Here is a 26566-nt window from a genome sequence, read left to right on the forward strand (position 1 = left end):
ACGAGAACAACAGAGCGGCTCAGAGGATCAACCTACACGAACGATGGAACGAAGTTGTTGAGTAGAGTGACGTGGTGGAGCCGACAATATGTTTAGTCCTTCGTATGGTAGCTCTTCCGGAGCTAGGTACAACGATACTCGTTACTACACGCCTGTGGATAGCGAAGCGATGTACCGAGCGTCGGAGATGGCCGTTGTAAGAGAGATGGAAGAGGAGATGGTATGGGAGCCAGAGGTATTGGTGAGCTGCATTACGCTTTGTCTCTACATCGTCGTTTTTCAATGTTGTCACACCTTCGCACTCTGTCCGCTATCGCTTTAACCTTTACCATTTCTAAAAGCAGGGGTCCAGCTGTTCTACTCAAACATGAATACTGATAGATCTACTTTGTTCTCCTTGCAATCAGCCAGCCCAGCCTCTCCGATTCCTGGCGGTAGATACCAACATCTTCATCTCCCATCTCAACCTCTTTCGGACGATACATGCTTTGTTACTGGGATTGGACCCGTCGCCGTTAATATTGCTCATACCTTCTACTGTCATATACGGTATGTCTTTCAGAACCTCATACTACAATCCATTTTCCTATTATGTTTGACACTCCCAACCTACTCTCAATCTCGAGGGACTGTACAGCTCATAATTGCTACCTTTTGCAGAACTCGACCATCTGAAAGATTCTTCCGACAAACCTGAACTCGATTCCCCTATCTCCGTCGGGAGACTGGTCCGGACGGCTACTTCCTGGTTATTGGATGTCGAGAAGACTAGAAGGGAGAGCAAGAAGGGTGCATTGAGATGTCAGAGTTTGAAAGAGAGGTACGATCCGACAGTGAGGGTGAGTTTGGCGTTTGGCCATGTTTTAGGCCTTCTTTCGGATCCCGATAGTGAACCGTGCTGTTACTGTTGAAAGCAAGCAGGAAGATGCTCGCGATGCTGATCTCCGTTCACTATCTTTTCATTACTCAGGAACATGGATCAGCCGACGATCAGATCTTGGACTGTTGTCTCCATTTCGAAGAGACAGGCGGCAAGGTTGTTCTCTGGACAAACGATAAGAACCTAAGCGTCAAGGTGGGTTCGCATTCTTATCACATGTCAGCCACTCGACTCACCAGGTTTTACCTGTATGCAGGCTGAAACGAATCACATTCCAACGATTGGCGGACGACACGCTTCACTCCGTTCCATATTGCGTGGATGTGGAGTAAATTTCCCCGAAAGGCTGTGGAAAGATGTAGCTGCTCTAGGTGGGGTTGAGGAGCTACATGAGTTTGAGGGAGCGCCGAACCATTGGGATGGGGATGTCGATATGGACATGGACATGGAGGTCAACGTAGTTGGTCACATTGTAAGTCATCACACAGCTCCAGTTAGAGGCTCAGCTGAAGTGTTTCTTGTCTCTTGTGCCTTCTGTCTCTTGCAGCTGCGGCACGGCGATCAAAGTCATTCTGACCCAAATCTCTTTTCGATCATATCTAAGCATGAAGAACGGAGATACCCTTACCTTATCCCCGCCACAAACCCAGCTCTAGCATCGTCGTCACCGTCTCCTTTTTCCCCTTCACCCATCCGCCTCAACGCATCTCCAATGATAGCTTCCAAATCGCCTCAACTACTCAGTTCGTCAAGCAAGGCATCACCTCCGAACAATCGATCACCATCAATGAACGGTTCACCTTTTCCTTCTCGTCAATCATCACCTATCAAAGTCTCCGTCTCTGCTCCGATCCAAAGTACGACCCCATCTAAGCTCTTACTAACCTCATTACAGCTCTCCCTCCTTCCGGCAACTCGACATCTCCTCGCTTCGACAAGCCCAACAACACCGCTTATCGACACAGCAATACCGACATTGACAATCATATCGACTCTTCTCAACTCGCTTTCGATATTCGATAAACGCTTGATCGAAGAGGGCTACGCGATCAATTCGATAGAGAGGATAACGATACTTCGTTCTATTGCAAGTGTGAGGACGATAAACGATTTCGTAACCTATCACGAACGACGAGTAGGAGGGAGAAGAAGACCGAGATCTGGAGAGGTGGTGGATGCTGTAAAAGCTTTTGTAGAGTGTTTGGGACAGTTGGGTGTAGAGGGCGGGGAGGGATTGGAGGAGATAGTAGGCGAGATCGAGAGGTTGATTTAATTAGATCTCTCGTCTGGTAGAGTTGGTAACCTCAACCTGTTTGTGATAGTTTTGCTTTGTGTTCCCTTCTTATACCTGCATCAGTCTATATCCACCCGTAAGATGGTATTCGTTCCTTCCGTATCTTATTACAATTCACCCCGTCTGCAACCAGTGCAACGAAGCCTTACGCGTCTGTGCACGTCCATAGATATCATCATGCATATACACCGGGATTACAAAGATAACAATTGGCGAATATCAAACACATCGCCATTTTTGCATTTTCCTTTTTCGTGAAAAATCCTCTAACCACTTTACGCGGTCTTGTTTCGAAGAAGAGGGTGGAGCTGTTACACAAATCGTTAGAAAGGCGTCTCTTTCAGGGCATTATTATATATGCCTGACTTACGATTTGCTCGTGAAGAGCCTTTCCGGCGGGGACCATGGGGTAAACGTGCTCTGACGAGACGATACACTCCATCACGATCGGTCTTGTACCGTCGTACTCCAAGAACTCCTTCATCATGTTGGGGAGTTCTGACATCTTGGCACATCGAAGACCTTTAGCACCCATCGATTCGGCAAGTTTGACAAAGTCGGGGTTCTTCATTCTTGTATGAGAGTATCGGTTCTCGTAGAAAAGATCTGCAAGGGGTAGAGAGATCATTGTCAGCTGTCTTTCCTTTTCTTTTGTGACTGATCATGTAGTCTTCACTCACCTTGCCATTGCTCGACCATACCCTGGAACTCGTTGTTGAGGAGCAAGATCTTGACACCGATGTTAAACTGACTAGCAGTGGCCAACTCCATAGCAGTCATAGAGAAAGAGGCATCACCGTCAATGTCGACGACAATCTTCTCAGGCGCAGCGACCTTAGCTCCGATAGCAGAAGGGACACCGAAACCCATTGTACCAAGACCACCGGATGAGATCCACGATCGGGGCTCAGTCCATCGGTAATATTGACAAGCCCACATTTGATGTTGTCCAACACCGGTAGCAATAATGAATTTATCCTCTGAGAATCGGGCGTACAATGATCAGCGACTGAGCGACCTTGAGCGGTCCAAAGCGAGTTTACTCACTGCCCATAGTCTCGGCTTGTCGGTTGAGCTCTTGCACAATCTCCTGAGGCTTCAACTTCTGACCCTCCTGACTGTGAGAGAATGTGAAGGGGTATCTCTCCTTGTTGGCCTTGCATCGAGCGATCCAAGCTGATCGGTCGGCGGGCACAATCTGAGGAACGAGCTCGCCGAGAGAAGCAACGACATCACCAAGGACGGGGATCTGAGCCTCGACGATCTTGTTGATGTTCTTGGGTTGAATCTCGAAGTGAATGATACCACCAGTACCGGCAAGAGCAGCAGCCTTGGCAGCAGGGGCGAAGGCTACCGCGGGCGGATTAGATAATAAAAGGTTGGAATCATCGAAGAAGGAGATGCTACTCACTGTCAACCTTTCCAGTCACACGGTCGTCAAATCGCGCTCCGAGGGCGATGAGAACATCAGCTTCTTGCATAGCAAAGTTGGCGTAGGCGGAACCGTGCATTCCCAACATGTGAAGAGACTTCTCATCTCGCTCGTCGAAGGCACCAAGACCCTGGAGGGTGGTGGTTACGGGGATCGAGCCGATGTCGGATAGCTGCTTGAGGAGTTTGGGACCCTCGGGTGATGAGAGGACACCCGCACCGCAGTAGATGACGGGTCGCTTGGCTCCGTTGATCAGCTTGGCAGCAGCGGCGATGAGTGAGGCCTCTCCGGGAATGGGAGATGCAGGTTGAACGGTAGGGTTAAGGGGGTTGGAGGGGAGGTATGGGGAAGAACCGGGAGTGACCGATTTGGCAGGGATGGGAGTTCGGAGGATGGCGGCGGTGACGTCTTTGGGCAAGTCGACGAGAACGGGACCAGGTCGACCGGTGGTGGCGATCTTGAAAGCCTCGTTGATTCTTCTAGGGAGCTCTGCAATGTCCTTGACCATCACGTTCCATTTTGTACAACTTCTGGAGATACCGACCATGTCAGCCTCCTGGAAAGAGTCACTTCCGATGAGGTTGGTAGCAACCTGACCACAGAAGACGACCATAGGTGTACCGTCACTGAGGGCGTTCTGCATGGGGGTGATGACGTTGGTAGCACCGGGACCGGAGGTGACGAGAACGACACCGGGTTTGCCAGAGACACGAGCGTATCCCTCGGCCATGTGACCGGCACCTTGTTCGTGTCGAGGGAGGATGAAGTCAAAGTGGGGGGAGTTGTAGATGGCGTCGAAGACAGGGAGAATAGCTCCACCAGGGTAACCAAAGACCTTTTTCACGTCATGTCGGAGCATCATCTCGTGGAAGATCTGACCACCGGAAAGACCAACGAATCTGCGAGGAAAGGCAAAAGATATCAGCTTTCGATCTGAGTAGACTAAACTCAACAGGGGGGAGGGAAGTTGCCACCTACGAGTGATCGAGACCATTCTTGACTTTGCTGCCATCGAGCTCAAAAGATGGATTGCTTGCTGGCATAGGTTGAGGGGTAGACTGGAAATGTTGAGCAGGAGCAGGTCTGACAGCAGGAGAAGCTTTTGATGGAGCGCTGGTCTGTATATTTCTATAATGAGCCTTGACGCGATCTCTCGCCTCGGAAGAGCTGCTCAGACTCGCGTCTTTGGGGGCATTTTGAGCAGAAGAGGTGTGGATCGAAGCGACGTCCGATCGATGGCGTCTTTGAACGGCGGAAGCAGTGTTGATGTAGGAAGAGGTGGATGGTTTGGAGGAGGGGATAGCCCGACGAAGCAGACGGGATTGCCGGGACAGCATGGTGGATGAGCGGCAAATGTAATCGGTTGAGAGAATGTTTTTTTTAGCTCGTGAGTAAGCTTTTTACGATGAGTAGGAGGGGGGACACTGGTAGTCCTTTTTGAGCGTGAAAGTGATCTTGATCGAAAAGGAAAGAACAGAAGAAGGTTGATGAGTTGATCGATGTTTGAATATATACGAACCCCCGTCTCGTCTCTCTACTCAGGTTCCAAGCGGTATTCACTTCTTTTCGCTCGACTCAAAAAACGAGATCTAGGCCGAACGGAATCTATTTCTCGCATATAACCCTTGATCTTATTCATGCCCCTCACTTTGTGAAAATGCACTAAGGAATGTGGCAGTGGAGGGGATGAATGTGGAGACTCCATGTTTGTGGGGGATCGGCGTGGATTGAGCCGATGTACCGGTGAATGTCAGGTGTTTGCAGCTTGTATCGGCTTATCGTATCTATGACGAGTAAGCACCAGTCGAGGAAACCGAACACCCGTATACCGAAGTGATATCGTGTCACTTGAGTCTTTGATACTCTTCAATTGTGCAGTAACGACCGAGATCACACGTTCACCTCACGCCGTTCAACAGCCCCTTCTTTATTATAGTCATGTCATCCCTGCCTGCTGAAGGGTCGCCCAACCCCCCTACGTTCAAATCCAAAGACAATCCAGCGTTCATCCTTCACGGAGCTCTCAAAACAGGCTTCGAAGAGGTATGTTTGACCTTCGTATCGTACACAGCTTCGGCTGATGAGGAATCGTAGCAACCTGTGCCAGAAGTCGGACCAGATGAGGTACTCGTGGAAGTGAAGAAGACAGTAAGTGACTCTGGGCGCAGATGTCGGCTTCAAGCTGAGAAACAATTGTTAGGGCATCTGCGGTTCTGATGTTCACTGTATGTCCCTCTCGTGATAGCTCTTGCAGGGTTGCCTATTTGAGGCAATATATGCTGAATGGCGCGGACTTGCACTCAGTCTACAACACAGGCAAGATGGGTCTCGTATCTCTGCTTGAGCCCATGTGTCTCGGTCATGAATCGTCCGGTATCATCGTCCAGCTCGGCTCGAACGTAGCTGCCCAAGCCCAAGCAGCTGAACAACTGACCAAGAAGCTCGCAGAGGAGAACGAGGGTGCTGATAATAGCTCGGCTCGAGGCGTGGTGGGGAAGAGAGCGTTGGACCTCGGTACGAGGGTGACTATGGAGCCTGGGGTGACATGTAGGATGTGTGTCGACTGCAGAGGTGGAAAGTACCAGGTGAGATCACACTTGAGATACTGCCAAGGAACCAGGCTGCGCTAATGTACTTGGGTAGATCTGTGAACATATGGTGTTTGCTGCCTATCCGCCATCGAGGGGCGGTACCTTACAGAGATACTACAAGCTGTACGTTTGGATTCACTCGTGCAGACCAATCTAACGTAAGGTTATGACTGACTTTATACTGCAGTCCCGCAGACCTCGTTTATCCCCTGCCAGACTCTGTCGACCTAGTATACGGTGCAATGATGGAGCCTCTCTCCGTCGCCGTCCATGCAGTAGCCACCACCGGCGGAATGCGAACAGGATGGAACGTCCTTATCACAGGTGCTGGTCCTGTTGGTCTGCTAGCTATGGCTGTTGCGAAGGGTCTTGGAGCTGGAAGGATCGTCGGTGTTGATATCAACGAGGAAAGATTGAACTTTGCAAAGGAGTACGCGGCGACGGATACTTATATCCCAGTGAGTGACCAGTGGTGCAACATCCCATACCCAATCCCTTCATTATTCATTCTCCTATAGGTCTTTCACCAAGGATAGGGAAAGAGATATTACTGACTTTTTATCGGCAGATCAAACAAAAGGGGAACGAGAGTCGAGCCGAGTATTCCGTCCGAGCGGCGGCAGACTTGCTCTTGTCATGCGGTATCCCCGAGCGAGGTCCCGGATCCATCGATCTTGTAGTCGATGCGACTGGAGCCGAAGTTTGTGTCCAGATGGGACTGAACGCTGTAAGGCCTGGGTGAGTGCTCGCTCGACCTTCCGGGTCCGGGAGGGGGCCTGGAACATAGCTGATAGGGATATTGCTTTTGCTTTTCAGAGGGACCTATGTCCAGACTGGATTTGGACCACCCGACGTCCAAATACCCATGTTTCGAGTCGTGACGAATGAGATCACGCTGAAGGGTGGATGGAGGTGAGTTCAGCAGGCTTATATATCGCCAGGATAGTACTGATGTGTTCGTGTTCAGGTATGGGAACGGAGATTAGTAGGTTCAGCATTTCCTTTTACAGACCGCCAATGGAGTGATGATGTGCTGTACTGACACCATACTGCTTTCTCCGCCGGACAGCCCACTTGCTATAGATCTCGTAGCTCGAGGACTTGTCGATCTCAAACCTCTTCTGACCCACACGTTCAAATTCAAAGATGCGCTCGACGCGTTTGAAATCACGAAGAATGGCAAGGACGAGGATGGCAAGTTTGTGATCAAATGTGTGATCGATGGACCGGAGTGATTGGTGAAACGCAACAGGCCAGTATGGCAGCATGGCTGTAGATTGTGGACGAAGTTGTAGCCTAAGCATGATGAGGATGCGAAGAAAAGGGAAGGGAGTAAACGATATATGCATGTAGTGTTTTGACCACATCTGGTAGAGTGTGCCACAATCCCACCTGATCACGGGAATACTGCTTTCCAGTTTAAATCTGATTCCGTCGGTTCTCGGCAACCCGTGGTTCAGGATGGATGGATAGCACCGAGGTCCGTTCAAGCAACAATCAACCTTGGGGTTTTTTTGAGTTAACTTGGATAGCAGACGTAGATACTTTGCACGCAACTTTGTCCAGTCTCCACATCTTTCCAAGAGCAAACATGGCGTGAGTACATCTACAGAAACCAGCATGTTCTGGTGCATAGAGGAATATTAGCTGACAATAATTATTGTCTACAGGTCGTAAGTCCACCTCTTGATAACATTGACTCGAACCTCTTGACATGAGAGGCAAATGACTTGACATTGCCGTCCAAGTGATCACCACCAATGATGGAGATATAGACTGACTGTGACACCTTTCAGAACATTCTTAAACTGGGCAAAGTCCCCTGCTGCTAGACAATACTTCTTCAGTGAGTTTGACGTTTTCTGTACTAATTCAAGATATGTTGTATATGCTTTGTTACACTGCTGATGTTATCTCTGTAGGCACACATTTCTGGGGACCTGTTAGTGACTCTCTTCTTCTCTTCCCTACCCTGCTTTCATCCAGCATGAGCATATCCAAGCTGTCGTTCGCGCTGCGAGACTTTCTCCATGGTGTCCCAACAAACACAAGATTCGTTCGCTCCGTCCCACTACGCCCCCCTGCCTCCTATCATCCGACAACGCATGCTCACCAGTAGCTGTATACCCTACACACGTACTGACAACTCTTATCCCATTGTAGGTCGCGAACTGGGGTCTTCCTCTCGCTGCTCTTGCCGATATTGCGAACAAGGATGAGGAGACAATTTCAGGAGTCATGAGTCCTACTTTGGCTGGTTACTCGTGAGTATGCTTCCTTGTGCACGTAGGGAGGGAGGGGTCATGAGTGGGAGTGTGGCTCGTTGGCTATGATATCGGAGTCAGTGTCGGAGCCATGATGGCAAAGTCACGACACGACATGCTGGATGGTGTTTGCCTTGCAATCCATCCCTTGCACTTCGCTCGAAGATCAATCTCATCTCTAGAGCTGCCCCATCTTCACATCCTGCTATCAAGTTGACACTTAACGACCTATGCTAATCATGACATCTCCTCCCTTGACAGTCTCATCTTCATGCGATTCGCTTGGAGAGTGCAACCTCGAAACTACCTCCTCTTCGCCTGTCATCTCACCAACGCTGCTGCCCAAACCGTCCAAGAAGGACGATTTATCAACTACTGGTATATGGGTGGAAGGGAGAAGAAACACCCCATCGCGGCGGGTGTGGATGATGCGAAGGATAAGGCGAAGGAGGTCGTCGACAAGGTCAAGGCTTAGTCAGAGCGTTGGATCTGAGCTGGTAGATGGTGAAATGGGGTCGTCGTGTTTTTGATATTTGATATTGATATTGGTCCGGAGGATTTGAGTGAGAAAGATATGTATACCTAGATCTGGCATTGTGTCTCTCTCCTCGTCCAGTGATAGCTGACGGGATATGGGACACTTCGGTGTGTCGGAGAAGAGTACGTCCGGGAACAAGGTCGTCCAAGACGGTTGAGGAATTGTATCTCGTTAACATACTGGTACATACATGTGGACAATCTACAGCTTTACTCTAAGTCTACTTCAGCGCCGTCTGAGCGCCACGCAGCGATAGATAAGCCTGATCACCACCCGGTCCCTGTGGACAATGCAATACTGATCAGCACTGCGATGCCCAATGGTACCTACGGCCAGCTGTTGACTCACCAGACCTCTGACCACATGCCATACGTCTAGACCCTTGTAGCGTAATCTGGTTTTTGGATCGGTATAAGAAGCGTGTAAGCCTGTTATGTCGCAGTATTTCTTCGCAGGGAGGAGGGAAGGTGGCGCTGTGGGTGTGTGGTCTATCGTGAGGATTGAGATGGTCAGCAAAAAGCAACGATCAAGAGCTGGCCTAGGCAAGGCAGTAGAGTTGGGGAGACGTACAGGTGATGATCTCTTTTGTCGGCTTCCATATCTCCTTCTCAGCTTCACCTCCTTGTATTGTCTCTGCTCCAGGTGCTGGTGTCGTTCCTTCACCACCCTCACCATCAATATCCATCGCATCTCCATCTCCATCTGCAGGTGTTGTAGCCCCACTAGGCATCACACTATCATCCCCTCCTCCGGTCGGCGTAGCAGTGCCAGTGCCCGTTGCACTCCTCTTCATTCTACCTTTTAGTAAATTGGCCAAATTCCCCTTCTTCCCTCCAATACTGGAACCACTCGCACCAGCACCTGAACCTTTCTTCTTCTTGGCAATATCGATCACTTCGCCTCGCGCTTTCGCAGCCGTCTGAGCGGCTGAAAGGAATCCATCTCCGCCTGAGAGACGTTCGCGCTCGAGAACTAGGATTTGTTTTGCGTTTTTACGGACTAATGAGGTGGAAGTGGTTGCTGTACGTGAGGCAAGACGGGAGACGTAATTTGGGTTCTTGAAAGGACGAGGAGATTCACCGTAGGAAAGTCGGTCGACAAGGGTCTGTAGACGACAGCACCAGTCATCAGCATGAGCTCTGATTAAGGAGTTGATTTGATGGTGTCAGTCATGAAGTTACACCTACAGGTCCGTCGTCGACGGGTCCTGGTGTACTGGCATTTGATTTCCGTGGACCTCCCTTTATTGGAAATCGAGGCGCCCTTTGCATTGTACCAAGCGAATCAGCTTTGCTCAAACGAAAATACAGAGTTGGACCTGAACGTACATTATGAGGGAAGGGTATGATCGATGTCCAGCTACGGATTCTGCTCTGCCGTCTATCAGATCTGAAAGTAAGATGGAAAACTCGAACGCAATTCAATCAAGCGTGACCTTGAGTCGCTATTCAGCTGCGTATGTGAGAGGATGAGTTGGTTAGAGTATGTTGTTGAGCGACAATAATACGTCGCAGAACCTCATATCGCGAACACAACCGGTCACCAACCGCAGCGGAGAGTGAACATTTCTCCGGCTACTCGCTCGGTCGCCCGCATGTACTAACCTGGCTGATGGTAACATACAACTAACTTCTCTCCGTTGTCAACTTCCACTTACTAGCCACTGTATCAACGAATAGCGGATCAGTGCCCACTGTACGGACGGGAACTCATCATGTCCCTCTATAGTGGCATCAAGTTCTCTGCCTCGGAGCTCCAAGCTCAAGCCGACGCTAAGACAGCATCGGACCGAAATCAAGCGTCAACTTCAACCTCAATTTCCACTTCTTCCTCCACATCTGAAACCAAGCCATCGTCGTCAGGTCCCTCTGCATCCGCGCCGAAAGCAGCTGCTGGTTATTCTGCAGCTTTGAAATTTGCTCCTCGGATACCGAAACCGAAGCCGACGACAAGTAACGCTCGTCCGGCAGGGTTCGTCCCCGCCCCTCTTACTTCGATTGGTAATGGGCTTGCGAGTGCAAGCTCGAGTGTCGATATAGTACGATCAGCAGAACCGATTCTGAATGTTCAGCAAGAGAAAGAGATCCAGTTTGGTCCCGATGGTCTACCATTGGCGAAAGCGCCCGCTATGACGCTGGCTGCTGGACAGAAGGGCAAGTTTGGGAAGAGAGATAGAGGAGCAGGAGACGGTCAAAAGAAGAAAAAGAAGAAGAAGGTAAGTGCGAAGGCTCCCATCTCTAGTCCTCCTCTTATCTTTTCCTTTGCCTGCGTTTTCGAGACGTATGGTATCCTATTTGGTTACAGAGCGGACGCTTATTTCCTGATAATTAGAAGAAGATCCAACAACCCCTTATGCCAACATTCGATCCAGACGAGCAATATGATCCGAATAGACCTAACGACCTAGGCGAATATCAACAATATAGAAAGAGATTGAGGGAGGAACGACGAGCCAAGTTGTTAGAGGAGAGAAGACGGAAAGCAGAAGGTTTGGGTGGCAGTAGTGACGAGAGCAGTTACTATACGGACAGTGAGGAAGATGTTGCGCCGAGAAGAGATGGTGAGTGTTTCCACTCTCAAACTACAGCAAAGGAAAAACAGACTAATCCCTTCATTTGTGTGATCTCAGCACCGAAAATGTTCGCACCTCCAAAGATGTATTCACCCCCATCCGCAGCCAGAAGAGACTTGCCTCGCGAAGAGCCTTCGTCTCGACCACCTCCGCCGCCGCCCTCAACTCAATCGTCTTTGAATGATGATCCATATGCTCGACGCGCGGCGATGACGCAAGTATCAACAGGAGACGACGATGCGTTTGCTAGACGAGCAGCGTTGAGCGCTCCCATACAACCGCCCAGCGCGAACTCGGGCGACGAGGCATATGCGCGAAGAGCAGCTCTAAGCGGGGACGAAGCCTACGCGCGACGATTGGCGTTGTCACAAGGTCAAGGAGCACCTTCGTTCGCCCCGCCTACGGCATCGATACCGGGCTTCGGTGCACCCCCACCTCCTAGTTTTGCGCCGCCTCCGCCTCCAAACTTCGCTTCTGCCCCACGGCCACCACCCAACTTCGCTCCACCCCCACCTTCTGCCCTGTCTGGCGCACCACCGCCACCGCCGCCACAGTTGCAGCATTTGAGCGTCGCCGACATACCTGGCTTTGGACTATCAACTCCGGCCCCGACTTCTGGATCATCTACAGTTGTGCCTGCACAGGCACCTGCCGCACCAGGAAGCGAAGACTTTGCCAAGATGTTGGAAGAGAGGAAGAAGGCTGCGGAGGCTATCGCTGCCAAATTTAAGCTATTGGCAGGAGGTGGGGCAGGGGCTTCTAGTGCACCTGTATTGGCTCCTCCAGTCGAACCACAAGATGATGCGTGAGTTGACCAGAGTGCTATACTGTCATTGTATTCAGCTGAGCGATACATTGGTAGCGGCGGCGGCACGTTCGCAGAGAAGAGTGAGTTGAACAATCGCGAATTATGAAATCGTGCTGCAGCTGACGTCTTTATTCCATCCAGTGATGCGGAAATGGGGACACAAAGAAGGGACCGGTCTCGGTGCTCATGGAACTGGTATCGTCCATGCTCTCGCTGCAGAACACATCCAAGCCGCGCCAAGGCCTGTCGACCCAAATCAGCCCCTCTCCAAGAGAGCACTTGCAAAGCAAAAAGCTGCAGCTGCAAACGCTAAGAATCGGAAATGGGTTCAAGCGCCAAATGCACGAGGAAGGATCGTCAATGCGAATGAGGACGAGAGACAACGAGAAGAGAAAGGTAGATTGGGAGAAGCTAGTAGGGTCATCTGTTTGGTGGGACTGGTAGATGGAGTGGAGGAGGTTGATGAGGAGCTGTCGGATGAGATTGGTGAAGAGTGTTCTAAATGGGGGTAAGTATGGACTGTTCCCTCATTGGTGGTTATGTGGTGCACTGTAACTGACATGGTGGTTGTAGTATCGTGGAAAGAGTGGTGTTGCATATGGTCGAACCGCCACCACCTGAACCGTCCGAGTGTCTACGAGTCTTCATCGTCTTTTCAGGCATGGCTGGAGCTTGGAGAGCGACACGAGAACTGGACGGGAGATTTTTCGGTGGCAAGAAGATTGTGAGTGCGCGTGTGAGATATATCACTCCGAACAGCTGGCTGATGATGGCTCAGCGAGCCACGTACTTTGACGAAGCGAGATTCGATGCAGGGGATAGGGATGGTGAGATCATATAGCATGGACACTTGCGTACTGGATATATCATGCATGGGTATGGCATATTAGGTATTTGGAGATCACTCTAGGAGTGAACAGTCGTATATATGTGATATGGGTGGAGTATCGTGTGGAGTGAGTGATGTGGGGTACGCTACGACATAAGCTGTCTCCCAGCTCTCGTCTCGTCTCTCACTGCCCTCCTCACAGCTATCGGACTCGGACTGAACAGCGCCGAAGCTTGAAAGCTTCCCAAACGCACTACGTTCATAGCCCACGTGGCAGACGATTGCGAGTTGGCGACGAAAGAGCTGTACTGGGGTGCTTTGCCTGAACGATCGGAAAGATTGATCTCGTCTTCGACTTCCAGGCTAGGAGTGATCGGACGAGTGATCTTGATAGGCGCAGATGGGGATGGGTGGCTGGCAGATTGGGAGGCAAGGAGAGGAAGATTGGTCGCTTGCAGTATGAAAGGATTACGCGAGAATGACGGGGCGGCACCTGACTTGGTCGGGATGGACGGTGCGCGTGGGTATGGGGAAGGGTGTGAGAGTGGGTCGACAGCCATGACTGGAGTAGCCATTGGGCGGAAGGAACGAAGTCGATCTTGTTCGAACTGGACCTTTTTGATCAAAGCTTGGAGCATGAGTGTTTTCATTTCCAGATCGAGCTTGTCGACCTGTTTATCTGTACTTGTCACAACGTGGGCCGTCTCTGTCTCAAAACATTGAAGGTTGGTGAGCAAGGTTTGCGATCGCTCAGCTATACCAAGGAGCTCGACCCCTATATTTTTCACCTCCAGCTCTCCTCCACTCCCCCCGATGGCGACAACCTCGTTGGTCAATCGCTGCATCGTGGAGATCGGACCTGCAAGCAGCTTCAACAGCTCTTCTGCCGTAAAGACACCACTCGATAGTGGACTCGGTTCCACAAGGGTCTTGTCAGAGTCATCAGATCCACGTCGCCCCTCTACAGCAGCAGAAGTGAGAAGAGGAGTTTCGTCAATGTTATCGTATTTCGTGGATCTGCTGGGCAGATTTCGCTTTTTGTTTGATTTCTGACGGGTCAGTTTGAGATTGGAAGTCCAGCCTGAGAGACGGGACGGTGGGCGAGCAGGACGCTTTTCCACACCTAGCAAGGAAGTGTCTTCATTCAGTGGGACACTATCAATCATCTTCTGAGGGGGAGTGAGGAGAGTCTGGGTGAGGTAGTCAATGTCCGTAGAGAGGGACGAGACGTCGTTTCTAGGCAAGGGTTGTCGATTAGCTTGCCGTCCCTTGGTATCATGGGAACCACCGGATACAGGATGATCCGGGAGTGCTCGGAGTGTGTGACATGTCCTACTTACTTCAGTTGCCGCAGCTTTGCCATCTGTTCACTTGGACGCTGCATTTTGACTGTCTTTGAGCTTTCTAGCGAAGAATGAACTGGATGCAAAGCTTGAGACCTCGTCTATACCTACGATTTTACCATTATCTATAGCTTTACAGGTGCTCCACAGCCAAGGGTCTCCACTGAAAAGGATCGCACCACCTCCCTTTCCATCCTTTGTCCTTGTTCGAGGACATGCATCACTCGAGACTACCCTTTCATAATAACATGTCCGTTATCAGCCCAGGACATACTGCCACATCCATCCTGAATCGACGGAACCAAATACACGCGTTTCGCCATATCTCAATAATTCCCCTCTCACGCGTCTATCTCTCCATCATCAACATCATCAACATTGATATTTCCTCCTCGCATCATAGCCCCTCCACAAATACATACGTCGTCAAGGAGGACACCGCACAATGTCGACCAATCGTATACCTTCGGGATCGACTGTTCCTTTTACGCCGAGACCGAGAAAGAGGACGAGTTCGAGTCGATTGACATTTACGGATAAAGAGTTACGAGAGGTTTGTTTACATGTCCTCTTCATTACCTGCACCTATTCAAACGTACCGTGGAGTAATGTGAAGATGCTGATCTCAATGTGTATTACTGCGTATTCAGTTTGCCGGTACACTCGCTTCCGTGCGTAAGGTCAGACCAGGGGCTATCCTTGAGGAGCTTGAACAATCAGGAGAAGGAAGCCAATTACTAGGGAGACAAGGTATGTCCATTGCCCGAGCGCGCAAGCCCCCGTGACTCTGGCTACGATATCGCATGCTGACTGTTTGGCGTTGAAAAAACCTACTATTAGAGGGATCATCACGAACGACTCGAGCTGAACCAGCCGCACGACCATCTTCAAGTCGAGCAGCTGATAGACCTGACCGACCTTCTCAACAACCCCGCCCATCCTCCTCAGCATCCCGACATCGTGAAAGAGACTCACATCGCGAGCCAACTTATCCATCCTCATCGTCTTCCCGTCCCGTCGTACCTCCATCATCTTCCTCCTCTTCCTCTCGTCCCGCTGCAACTGTGGTCCCTGAAGCGGACGGTTGGAAGACGCGGAATGGGAAATTACCAGAACGTCATGCTCATCCTGAACCAGCCCCAGCTGAAGACGATGAAGAGGTGGGCGCAGAGACGAGATTACTAGATCGTGTACCGCTCGAAGTTCAGGAAGCCTGGATATGCGAGGATCTCTTGTTTGTTCTGCAGGTAAGCCGCTATGAATCGGTCTTGACAGGAAGGGTCCCGCTGATATCGTTTACGAAATTTGTGCAGGGAGTCGAAGGGGCACTGATACGATATGACGAGAGTTATGATCCGCTAGACGAAGAGCAACGGACAAGAGGGGCGAGGTGGAAAGTGGATCCGTCACTGGGTAAGTTGTTTCATTGTAAGGCATATGTCAACTGCAAAACTGATCCTGCCTCCCTCAGACTCATCGCTGTTATCTCTTGTTGAGCGACTTCTGCCTCTCGCATCATTCTTTACCGCTGTAGAGGCTTCAATGGAGTCCCGGTGAGCTGCTTTCCCTCGATTTATGCGATAGTCAGCTTACAGAGTTGTGTAGGAACGCCCCGGAGTATGGTATGGTCGGCCACGCTCTGAGTAGTGGGATACGTGCCATGCTCAAGGTGAGTTCAGTAAGAGAGCTTGCACAGAATCATGCTGATACCTATCCAGGAATATCGAGTCCTCACTGCGCAGCTCGAATCGCTCTTCCTCTCTTCACCCACCTTCACGCTACAAACGCTCTACTTCCACCTTCACCCCACATTGCATACCATGTCATTACTCGCCTCCCTTTGTCTCTCGCTGGAATCCGACGAGGCTGGTCAAGAAGCTTTGGACGACTCGGATGATGATGATGGACTCGGAGGAATGGCCGAGGAATTAGGTCTGGGAGGAGCAGGACTCAAGGGCTTGATGAAGAACCTTAAAGCTCAAGAGGGACTGATAGGCGGAGGAGGTCCTGTCGTAGGAGGAGAAATTTTGGGTATTATCTGTGAGAGAGAAGCAACTATGAGCGGGTAAGTTAGGTCTTTTCTATCATCCCTCGTCCCGATGATATCTGATGTCCGTCTGCGTAGTGATCCTACCGCATCTACGTTACATTCTACCCTACTCCTTCACGCGGCACAACCATACTGCAAAATGCTGGTCAAGTGGATCTCGACAGGATATCTTTCCGATCCTTTTGACGAGTTTATGGTGAAGGAGAGCGGACATATCACGAAGGGTGTACTAGAAAGCGATTACACGGATGAGTATTGGGAACGGCGGTATACTGTAAGTCAAACTTTCGCTGCGGTGACGAGTAAACGATTTGGCTAAACACCTATGTAGCTTCGTGACGGATCGTCAGTGACATCAGGAAAGGGCAGTGCAGCCAAAGCAACACCTTCCCTCTCGGCAGCTGTTCCTCCGCCTCGACATGGTTCAAGCCGACTGCCTGGCGGAGCTTGCATACCAGCATTTCTTCAACCGTGGAAGCACAAGATCCTGTTAGCAGGGAAGTACCTCAACGTGATCAAAGAATGTGGTATAGAAGTGAAAAAGCCTGGCGAGGTGGAAGGAGACGTGGATGGGATGGTGATAATCAACGAGCCTAAGTGAGTGGGCTACAATTGCTACGATAGTGAAGACCGTCACGCTGATTATGCAATTAGGTTCTACAAGCGGATAGAGGATGCATACATCTACGCGAACAAAACTCTCCTCAAGCTCATGATCGAGGAGCAGGAGCTGATACCACATCTTCGGTAAGTGCAGAACCATATTTAGAGCTCGACGGATGCTAAATAGCCCCGCACAGGTCAATGAAGCATTTCTTCTTCCTCGATCAGTCCGACTTTGTGACCAATTTCCTCGATCTCGCTGCGTCGGAATTGCGCAAACCCGCTAAGGGAGCTTCCCTCGTCAAGCTACAATCCCTGCTGGACCTTGCTGTGCGAAATCCAGCAAGTTCAAGCTCCAACGATCCATACAAAGATGACCTGAAGGTGGTCATGCAGTCGCAAGGGTTGTATGACTGGTTGTTGAAGATTGTCAGCAAGACGGGAAGTCTAACTGAGGACGGAGAGCTGGACTTTGCGATTGGAGAAGGACATGAGGAGGATACGACAAGCAAGAAGTCGGAAAAGGAAAGGACACTGCTTGGTAGGTCGGGCTGGAGAGCGACTGGTCGGGCGTCTGCTGATAGCGATATAGCTATTGACGCACTGGCATTCGACTATTCTGTCAAGTTCCCCCTCTCGCTTGTCATGTCACGCAAAACCATCACCCGATACCAGCTCATTTTCCGATTCCTCTTGCATCTGCATCACCTTGAATCCGCCTTATCAGGCATGTGGCTCGAGCAGAAGACACCTCAATGGCGAAATCATTGCGGTAACGAGGATATGGAGAAGTGGAAGATGCGAATCTTCTCTCTGCGAGCGAGAATGCTGGCCTTTGTCAGACAAGTACTGGCATTCGCGACGGGAGAAGTGCTGGAGCCCAACTGGAGAGCGTTGGAGGGGAAGTTGGCGAAAGTGCAAACGGTTGATCAGCTGTTGAAGGATCATGTGGACTTTTTGGACACTTGCTTGAAGCAGTGCATGTTGACGACGTCAAAGCTGCTTGGCGTGAGTGTTGCCTCGCCGTCTGCTTGAATGAACGAACGAAAGGCACAATGCTGATTCTGACCCATTCTGTAGATCTACGCCAAACTTATGACGACCATCTCGGTCTTTGTATCATACCAGTCGTCGTTGAATACAGCGTTGAGCAAGTTCTTAGCGGATCCAGTGGCAGAGTCGGATCCTGTCAAAGCCAACTTGCGCTGGACGGCATTGTCCAAATTTGAGATCAATTTCAACCATCACACCAAGGTAAGTAAGCGGAGCTGGGTGACATGCTATGGAAGGTACAGATAGCTGACTGGTGATTGTGTGATTACAGCTTCATCTCGATGCTGTGACTTATAATGCGGGTTCGGAGAACGTGGCGCTGTTAGCGTTGGTGACGAGATTGCATCAGACCACGCTGAGGATATAGTATATAAACGGGACGTAATGTGATGAGGTTTAATGATGATGTTGGATACATGCGTGGGTCCAGCCCGATTATGTTTGTATCGTAACACAAGTACAAAAGGATGGCCGACGTAGTTGCTCTTCTCACTGTTCTATCGTTCTACACTTCTACATCTGAACGGAACTTCAAAGTCAAGGTTTAAGCGAAACAATGAGTGTTTCCAAATCCAACGACTCGAGGCCAAGTTTCGGCGCTGTTCCCTTTAGCGTCGACCACCATCACGCTGATATTACGTCCTGGTCTGACGTCCAATACCCAAGTAGCGGTCGAATAGTCGGGAATGACAACGGGTTCGTCGATGAGTGATGGGATGTCAGAGATCGAATAGTCGTAGGTTGAAACGGTGTAAGGTGGATGGGTGGGGGTCCAAGAGTAAGTAGTAGGAGTACAAGAGAAGAGTGATTCCTGATAGATTCGCAGAAACAAAAGTTAGCAAGTGTAACTGCCGATTCATGGTCAAACGATGTTCATTGCAAGGAAGAACAAAGTGGTGATCGAGAAAGACAAGCCAAAAGCCCAGAAGAAGTGCAGGCGAACAGAGCTGGATAGAAGAGTCACGTACAGGTCCTGAGATGCTCAATCCTGCCATTACGGGCATACTAGCAACAGCGGGCAACGAAGCAGCCAAAGCGGTAAATACTTTCATCGTGATGTGTGTCGAGTCTGGTCGAATATGAGAAATATGAGAGAGTGTGTGTGTGGAATGTAGCTGGACCTGTCCTGCTTGAAGTCGATTGGGTAATTAGAGTCGTTGAAGTGGTCACAGACCGAGGTGTTTCGTGAGTTGAAGTGAGGGGGTGGTAATGACAATCAATGTCAGTTCAGTTTGAATGATATGAGACTAGCTCTATATGATATCAAGTTGGGAATAGCTTAACAAGTTGAACACAACGATTATTCATATACCTCGTCTTATATGTATGAAACGATATGTGAGCCGCTGCTCTCGCTCTCGCTCTCGCAATCGGACTCATCGATTGCAACGTCAAAACCCAATCCCCGCTTGTAGCAGTCGAAACGCGTTTCTGGCGTATAAAATCACGTCAAACGTAACGTCGTGAATCACAGGTCCCGGTGCCTTGTTTCCTCAAACTAACTTGCAACCACTTGTCGGGCTAGGCTGCATGAGGCGCAATCGGCAATTGTCAGTCGGACTGGTAAAACTAGGTGATGTAAGGTTTTAATCAAAGGTCCCTTGATGCCGACATGCCGATGATACATGATACTCTGAGGGCATAGTAGGTAGTGTTCAACGCCTTTTCTGGCCATCCACGCCCAACCTTATATACTGTACATGACCACCGCTGCGGAGGGCGGGTAGGACCTTGCGTACCCCTTGCCCTGCGCTTTCGACAGCGTGACGGTCCTTGCTGCCAGTGAAGTGCGAAACGCACCGCCCTCTAATACACTTCATCCTCGCTGTCGTCCTCACCCAGGCCGAAGATCTTTTTAATATCAGCCAAGGAAGCTTGTTTGTCCTTTGATGCGCCACCCGCGAGTGAGGCGTTGACCAACGCAGTCTTGGAACGTTCTGTCGGTTGGTTTGGACGACGATCACCGCATTTTTTTGTCAGTTGCTTGCTTTAGATGGAAGTGGTCCAGTGCACTTACGGATTTTCATTATTCGTTTTTCGACGGTACCCTTGATGATATACCGCGTGACAAAGACTGGCTTGTTCTGCCCCAGTCGATGTACACGATCGATGGCTTGTTGCTCGATCGCTTCGTTCCACCATGTGTCCATCATGAAGACGTCTACCCAAATCCTCACAATCAGGACCATGTAGCATCACGAGGTCCACAACAGCACTCACGATTAGCCATGGTCAAGTTCAGACCCACTCCACCAGCCTTGAGCGAAATGAGAAGTATCACAGGCTCTTTCGTCTTCTTCCCAAACTCTTCGATGGTGGCAGCACGTTGAGCTTGACTCATCGAACCGTCGAATCGTCTAAATATACGGTCAAATGGTTAGTATGCATAACTCTGCAATCGTACCGTGACACAAAACTCACAGATATCGAATGCCGGCTTTCGTCAATGTCGTCTCGATCAAATCTATGCAATCTGTCAGCATTGACACCCCGATAAGTTTCCTTGTTACTCACCCAAGAACGAAGTGAACTGTGAGAACACCAAGGCCTTGACTTCTGGATCCTCTACTCTCATCTGCTCCAACCTCCTCACCAACGCTCTCAACTTGGTACTCGACACCAAGTCAACCTTCCCAATGGTCACTGCTGTCTCGCCCTGCGAGGCGGGCAATCCCTCGTCGTCGGTATAGCCACCCGTGATTGGATTAACACGTCTTCTGCGACGTTGGATGGATCGCAGATCGGAGAATCCAATTGGACCTTTATCGCAAGATGGGCAGTTCGCTTGCTCATTTTGATCCTCGCACGTGCCTATCCAGTTGACGATGCAGTCCTGGCAGCTGTACACGAGTGTCAGCAGCGCTCCAGACATAATGTTTACTGCTCGCTGACCTTCGATGGTAACAGGGTAAGAGAACTTCGTCAAACATCTCGTTCTGACACAGATCACAAATGGGCGTCGTCTCTTGTTCCCCAAGCTCTTTCAAGACCTTCGCAGCGAAAACGGGGTCCACCGTCTCCGCATCCGAGGTGGTCTCAGAAGTCGCTCCTCCAGCATACATTGCGATCATTTCCTTCAAACTGGTTTTCTCATCGCCAGTCTGGGGGTCGAGCAATTTCTCGGCGGATTCGTCATCCTCCGCTGTCGCTTTGCCAAGCACAAGCAATGGGTGATCCACACATTGTCGCAGTCTATCTAAGGTCAGCATTCACCGTCGGTCACACGAGAAGTACTCACTTCATAAGCATCGCCAAAATCGATGTATAGTTGGACATGGCACGTCCTTCCGCATCGAGCTGGATGAATCGTCTCTTCGCTCTATCTTCCAAGTGCTTGTAGATCTGCCGTTCAGGTCTCGAGAAATCCAGTACTTGGATGTCCACCTACGAGTATTATGTCAGATGCGATTTAGGTCAGTATGTTGAGTTTTACGTACTGTCTTCGGCGGCAGGTCAACGATGAGTCTCCCGTCTTTGTCCCGCATTGACTTCTCACGACGCAGCAGGCACGATTCGAGGATGTATTGCACCACATTGAGTGCTTTCGGATCTTGGTTGAGGAAAGGAATTGTGACAAAGCTGGTTTACCAGGATATTAGTGATGGCTCTGCGACTTTGTTCAAGCTCAACTGACCTCCGGAAGAAAGAATAATGACCCCAGGGCTCGAGCCGAAGGAAGTGTCTGCAAGGTGATCAGCAACGATGTGGAAATATGGGTGTCAAGCATCACTCACAGCAGCGAGTACAAGTCGTCCAGTCGGTTGACGATAGGAGTGCCGGACAGAGCCCATCTTCGTTGTCCTTTCAGCTCATAACAGGCTTTGGAAACAAGCGCAGTCCTATTCTTGATATTATGCGCCTCGTCGAGAACGATTCGAAGGAACTCATCTGCGTGTGTCTGCCCGTATCAGCAAATGCGCAACGTCTGTGTTGCTGAGTAACACTCACGATCGTAGATACTGCCACCTTCGTAGTTTGGCTTGTCCTTGTTCTTTTTCCACTTCTGATATTCGCTCGCCAAAGTGCCATAACTGGTGATAAGCACGTCGACCTTTTTCTTTCCTTCTTGGCCCAACAGCCTGTCCACGTCGGTTCGATCGTTTCCATACCACATGAAGCTGGTGATCGTCCCTTTATCCGACATTTTACCCAGTTCGTCGTGCCATTGAGAAGCCAGGGAGACTGGACAGACGACTAATGTGGCTCTAGCTGATGTTGTGGTCTTCGGCACTGTGGGGACTGCTCGCCACTGGTTCGACAGGGTGACCTGCTTGAATTTAGGTCGCTTGGACGCAGGCTCTTCGCCGTCGACAGCTGTACCGTCTTCAGGATTGTCGATCGCTTCTCCTTCCCGGTTCAGATGCATCAGAGACGCCATCATGCATGTTTTGCCCATACCTGTGACATGTCAGCGTCGACCTGCGATTTAGTATAAATCAAACTCACCCATTGCATCTGCAAGAATTCCACCTCTAGCCTTGTTATTGGAGACTGGGAATGTCAAGCTGAGCTCGCCACTGTAAGGGTTCCAGTAGAATTTGCGACTCGGATCCACAAAGTCTTCTTCGTCTTCTATCTCGATAGGCTGACCCTCGACCTGCTCTTTCCGGAAGGCATACCTAAACGGTTCATCAGCAATGAACCATTCGCACACCGCTGCCCAATCAACTTACTCTTCCCATAAAGGATGTAGGCTTTGGTCTCTAACGCTGGTGTCTCCTGTCTCTCTTGCATTCATCCATGTCAGAGCCTGTTTCTGATACGGCCGCAAAGTATACAGGAAGGTATTCGGAGGATCTGTCTCCTCCAGTCGGTTGTCACCTTGTTGAGCTCTAGTCTATCATCAGCAAACGAGTCGACGGCAGGAAGACTTGCTGTACTCACTTGCGATAGATTGTATCGATCTCATTCATCTGCTCGTCGTCCAATTTCTCCGCCTCATCGCCGCTGTCCTCTTCTTCTTCATCACTATTGACAGCTGAAGCACGACCTTTGCCTTTATCAATGATCCCCGTGCTACCTTTCGACGGACTCGGGCTTCGCTTCGTCCCGGAAGCCGAGGATGGTCGCGAGGGGGAATTAAAGTGTTTGAGGGAAGTTTCGTTAATCACAGCGGCGCCATTCTTCTTCTGAGCCAAAAGCAAAGCGTTTGACCGTAGTGGCTTGACCCCAATACGACCTGGAACGATCGTCAGCTTGCTCACCCCATAGTATCGAGGAGGTTAAGTGAAACTCACTGAACAGAGCGCCGAGCGCATCTTTTCGCTTCCTCATAACCTCTTCCTCGATAGTCTCCTTTTGTTCCTGCCAGAAACTTCCTTCCTCCTTCCGGCCCGCCTTTTCCACCTTTACAAAGGCCTGACGGGCCAGGTAGACCTTGACATTCAGCAGGATAGTGGCTCCCGTTGACAGACTCTGTGGACAATCAATTACATGTCCACGCAGTTCAACTTGCGGTCAATATCAGCGAAAGCGCAAGGAGTACGCACAGAAGAAGCATCACTCACTGACGCCAGTGTCCAGAAGATGGGTCAGGAATCCTGCTTCTTGAACAGACAACCGACCGACTGGGAGCTAATGAGCTACAATAACATGCTCCAGACGGTCACACGACTTACTCTCTGGCGTAAAAAAAGACTGTCAGCTTAAACGTATTGAAAGCGAGACAAACACTCACCGAATCCACGTTCATTCCGAAATCTGATAATTTGATCTACTACAGGTTTACCCGGAGGTTTCCGTGCGGGCTAAATCAAACCCATCAGCGATTGTCTCATTATTTACGATAGGACAAAATGCTTACTGTTGCTGCCCCTTTCTTCCCCATCATGGAGCCCAAAGTCATCTGCTTCCCGGCTATAGGTTTCGCTTTCGCCCCTACCACCTTGCCATTGACCAACCTTGCCGGTCCAGCCTTCTCCTTACTTCTTGCAGCTGCCCTGGCATCCTCCTCTGTGATAACCTTTTGCGGTTTGGGTCGTTCGAAGACCACCTTACTCCCCGGTTGACAATACCCTTTCCCCTTTGACAGACTCCAACCCTCACAGACAAACTCGCCCAGATAACCTGCTTCGAAATTCTGCGGTATAGAGGATGGTGGAGATTGGGACATGAGTCGTTTGCGAGTTGAAGAAGGACCGGCAGAAGAAGGTGGAGGAGGTGGTTTGATATCGAGTGGGACGATATCGTCGCTGTTCTGCGAGCCGAAAAACAGCTGCGGCTCGTCTTTTGCGTCCATGTCTAATATTCCATTACTAACAAATGTCGAGGACGATCCATTCTCCTTCTTGACACTGGACGAGGAAGGTCCGGCGATAGTCGCAGATGAACGAACCACAGGAGCTTCATTTTCCTCCTCGGAATCGCTGACCGGGAAAAAGAGATCGGGCGATGATTTCCGGAGCTTCGTCGCTGATGAGGGCTCTTCGACAGCCATTCTGGAACGTATCGGCCTTCTACTGAAGACTTGAGGCTTGCTCAGAGTGAGAGGGGTGTCGTTTTTTCTTCAGTTGTGATGAGCTGAAGTGTAGGTAAGAAGAAGAACTAAGACTGTTAATATCGATCTTTGAGTGGCCAATGTACAATGTCCAAAAACGCGTCTCGTTCGCGTCCTACGTCACCCAGACGAAATAAATCACACTTAATGTCCCTCCACTTGACCGCTTCAACGCTTTTGACCCTTCCTTCTCTGCATCAAACATAGATCGGCATCATAATGCTCAGAGGTAGATGACAGTTGCTTGAACTATACCCCTCAATCACACTCTTTCACCGTCACATACACCAGCGCTGTCGCCCGCCCATCATGGACGACCGATTATCCTTCCTTCGCCAGGAGGCTCGTGCGTCGTTGCCGATACCGTGCTCATTCCAGCACAAAGCTCCAGGTGTAGAAGGCGAGGTCGAGCTGATGTACTGGCCCGCGAAGAGCAAAGGTAATGCTGCGCCGGAGCAGCTCACGTTCTTCATACTTGGTGAGTATCGGATGAGTTCCGTTTTGTAACATAGCCAGTGCAGCTGAACCTGGGGTACTGTCATTTCAGGCAATCCAGGTCTACTGGGTTATTATCCACCCTTCCTTTCACACTTGCACTCACTCCTCCCTCCGACTCATGCTCTCCTCGCGACATCACACATCGGCCAGTCGACCACGGTAGCATCTCCTAAAGAACCTCTCGACCTCCCTGCGCACCTCGAAAGCAAAGTCGAGCTTGTCACTTATCTCAGACGGTATCTCGACGCATGGGCGCAGGAGAGCGGTCAGCAGAATCGTCCCAAACTCGCTATGATGGGTCATTCTGTTGGATCATGGCTAAGCTGTGAAGTGATGAAGCGACTGAACACGGACAAAGAGGATGTGGTCGACGTGCTGTACATGCTGTTCCCAACATTAGGTTGGATAGCCAATTCATGGAATGGATGGAAGCTGTGGGTGAGTGTTGTTTCTACTCCGTGCGGACAAGTCCTTATAATGACACACCACCAAGCCGGTATTCCATCATCCCTTCAAGCCTCTATTGCCCGTCCTTGCCCCGTTACTACGTCCAATCCTCCATCTCACCTCACTCCCAACTACGAGCGTATCATTAGTCTCGACGCCGTCCATCATTCGACATGTCCTCCATCTCGCCGCATCTGAGATGAAGTTGATCCAAGAGCCTGATCTTAACTGGTTCCGAGCTCAACGAGTCGACGATACTAAGAAAGGGTTGTACGGCGTTTGGGCATCGGGGAACACCGATGGTTGGGTTGGGAAGGATGGACCGCTAGTCCAAGAGTGTCTTGGAGGAGAGGATGGCGGTAGAGTGAAACTCCTTGATGGGGTCCCCCACGCTTATTGTCTCAGTGAGTGGCTCGTGCAAGTCCAGATACCCTTGGTCAACACATATGGTGGCGCTGCTGAGCAAGAATTGCAGCACAAGAACACTCTGAGCTTGTCGCGCAGGTCGTGGCAAGCTGGATCATACCAGAAGGCTCGTCGAAAGCGGTTCCTTCATCCACTGATACCCCATCAGAGCCTCCGACAGGAGCCGACATCATACCAATGTAGACGGACTATGCATTGCATCTGACGACCTGTCACGGTGAGGGGTAGCAAGGCAGTGACCAAGAACGCAAGCAGGCATTGAGATTCCGAGTATACCTCATAGGAATCTGGGGTGGGTCATACATTCACTGTTATCGACGTGGGATACACTGATTGCGCCATACACGAGCCTGCGTGACATAATCTATCAAATTGCGACAAGGCAGTATCATTATGTGTGATTGAAAATTCTACTAATGGAACCTCGGTGGCAGAAAAGTGA

The 26566-nt window shown here is 50.3% G+C and overlaps 11 protein-coding genes across 11 annotated transcripts; 6 read left to right on the forward strand and 5 right to left on the reverse strand.

Annotated features, from left to right (window-relative positions):
- Nucleotides 1-88: 88 nt before the first annotated feature.
- On the forward strand, nt 89-2153 carry CI109_101822 (uncharacterized protein; the record flags this gene model as incomplete). The annotated part of the gene is made up of 6 exons (XM_032002247.1): nt 89-241; nt 408-549; nt 661-839; nt 971-1075; nt 1137-1352; nt 1428-2153. The coding sequence occupies 6 exons, from the start codon at nt 89-91 to the stop codon at nt 2151-2153; spliced, it is 1521 nt and encodes a 506-aa protein (XP_031863184.1).
- A 296-nt stretch (nt 2154-2449) lies between these two features.
- CI109_101823 (acetolactate synthase, mitochondrial) lies at nt 2450-4943 on the reverse strand (the record flags this gene model as incomplete). Its single annotated transcript, XM_032002246.1, has 6 exons — nt 2450-2482; nt 2545-2780; nt 2855-3154; nt 3222-3524; nt 3586-4505; nt 4585-4943. The coding sequence occupies 6 exons, from the start codon at nt 4941-4943 to the stop codon at nt 2450-2452; spliced, it is 2151 nt and encodes a 716-aa protein (XP_031863183.1).
- A 601-nt stretch (nt 4944-5544) lies between these two features.
- CI109_101824 (uncharacterized protein) lies at nt 5545-7432 on the forward strand (the record flags this gene model as incomplete). The annotated part of the gene is made up of 10 exons (XM_032002245.1): nt 5545-5649; nt 5701-5754; nt 5807-5831; nt 5911-6191; nt 6250-6320; nt 6385-6655; nt 6766-6935; nt 7014-7109; nt 7165-7182; nt 7267-7432. 10 exons carry the CDS (start codon nt 5545-5547, stop codon nt 7430-7432), a joined length of 1257 nt encoding a protein of 418 aa, XP_031863182.1.
- A 356-nt stretch (nt 7433-7788) lies between these two features.
- On the forward strand, nt 7789-8936 carry CI109_101825 (uncharacterized protein; the record flags this gene model as incomplete). Its single annotated transcript, XM_032002244.1, has 5 exons — nt 7789-7793; nt 7994-8043; nt 8120-8139; nt 8361-8461; nt 8723-8936. 5 exons carry the CDS (start codon nt 7789-7791, stop codon nt 8934-8936), a joined length of 390 nt encoding a protein of 129 aa, XP_031863181.1.
- Nucleotides 8937-9219: 283 nt separating this feature from the next.
- On the reverse strand, nt 9220-10270 carry CI109_101826 (uncharacterized protein; the record flags this gene model as incomplete). The annotated part of the gene is made up of 4 exons (XM_032002243.1): nt 9220-9279; nt 9348-9487; nt 9570-10104; nt 10187-10270. 4 exons carry the CDS (start codon nt 10268-10270, stop codon nt 9220-9222), a joined length of 819 nt encoding a protein of 272 aa, XP_031863180.1.
- Nucleotides 10271-10713: 443 nt separating this feature from the next.
- CI109_101827 (uncharacterized protein) lies at nt 10714-13220 on the forward strand (the record flags this gene model as incomplete). The annotated part of the gene is made up of 7 exons (XM_032002242.1): nt 10714-11214; nt 11331-11559; nt 11629-12376; nt 12434-12459; nt 12521-12887; nt 12953-13103; nt 13158-13220. 7 exons carry the CDS (start codon nt 10714-10716, stop codon nt 13218-13220), a joined length of 2085 nt encoding a protein of 694 aa, XP_031863179.1.
- A 134-nt stretch (nt 13221-13354) lies between these two features.
- Nucleotides 13355-14592, reverse strand: CI109_101828 (uncharacterized protein; the record flags this gene model as incomplete). The annotated part of the gene is made up of 2 exons (XM_032002241.1): nt 13355-14444; nt 14549-14592. The coding sequence occupies 2 exons, from the start codon at nt 14590-14592 to the stop codon at nt 13355-13357; spliced, it is 1134 nt and encodes a 377-aa protein (XP_031863178.1).
- Nucleotides 14593-14996: 404 nt separating this feature from the next.
- Nucleotides 14997-18624, forward strand: CI109_101829 (uncharacterized protein; the record flags this gene model as incomplete). The annotated part of the gene is made up of 14 exons (XM_032002240.2): nt 14997-15104; nt 15202-15301; nt 15392-15798; nt 15865-15964; nt 16023-16104; nt 16157-16220; nt 16270-16616; nt 16677-16875; nt 16933-17198; nt 17256-17348; nt 17402-17745; nt 17797-18212; nt 18285-18458; nt 18529-18624. 14 exons carry the CDS (start codon nt 14997-14999, stop codon nt 18622-18624), a joined length of 2796 nt encoding a protein of 931 aa, XP_031863177.2.
- A 177-nt stretch (nt 18625-18801) lies between these two features.
- On the reverse strand, nt 18802-19309 carry CI109_101830 (uncharacterized protein; the record flags this gene model as incomplete). Its single annotated transcript, XM_032002239.1, has 2 exons — nt 18802-19068; nt 19226-19309. 2 exons carry the CDS (start codon nt 19307-19309, stop codon nt 18802-18804), a joined length of 351 nt encoding a protein of 116 aa, XP_031863176.1.
- A 754-nt stretch (nt 19310-20063) lies between these two features.
- Nucleotides 20064-24693, reverse strand: CI109_101831 (uncharacterized protein; the record flags this gene model as incomplete). Its single annotated transcript, XM_032002238.1, has 18 exons — nt 20064-20194; nt 20275-20418; nt 20478-20614; nt 20679-20721; nt 20772-21097; nt 21150-21449; nt 21496-21641; nt 21695-21836; nt 21892-21939; nt 21992-22145; nt 22206-22655; nt 22704-22876; nt 22931-23089; nt 23142-23436; nt 23495-23707; nt 23765-23824; nt 23935-24004; nt 24061-24693. The coding sequence occupies 18 exons, from the start codon at nt 24691-24693 to the stop codon at nt 20064-20066; spliced, it is 3624 nt and encodes a 1207-aa protein (XP_031863175.1).
- A 369-nt stretch (nt 24694-25062) lies between these two features.
- Nucleotides 25063-26307, forward strand: CI109_101832 (uncharacterized protein; the record flags this gene model as incomplete). Its single annotated transcript, XM_032002237.1, has 4 exons — nt 25063-25231; nt 25301-25689; nt 25745-26102; nt 26174-26307. 4 exons carry the CDS (start codon nt 25063-25065, stop codon nt 26305-26307), a joined length of 1050 nt encoding a protein of 349 aa, XP_031863174.1.
- Nucleotides 26308-26566: the final 259 nt, after the last annotated feature.

Source organism: Kwoniella shandongensis, chromosome 3 (genome assembly GCF_008629635.2).
Source record: "Kwoniella shandongensis chromosome 3, complete sequence".
Lineage (NCBI taxonomy): Eukaryota > Fungi > Basidiomycota > Tremellomycetes > Tremellales > Cryptococcaceae > Kwoniella > Kwoniella shandongensis.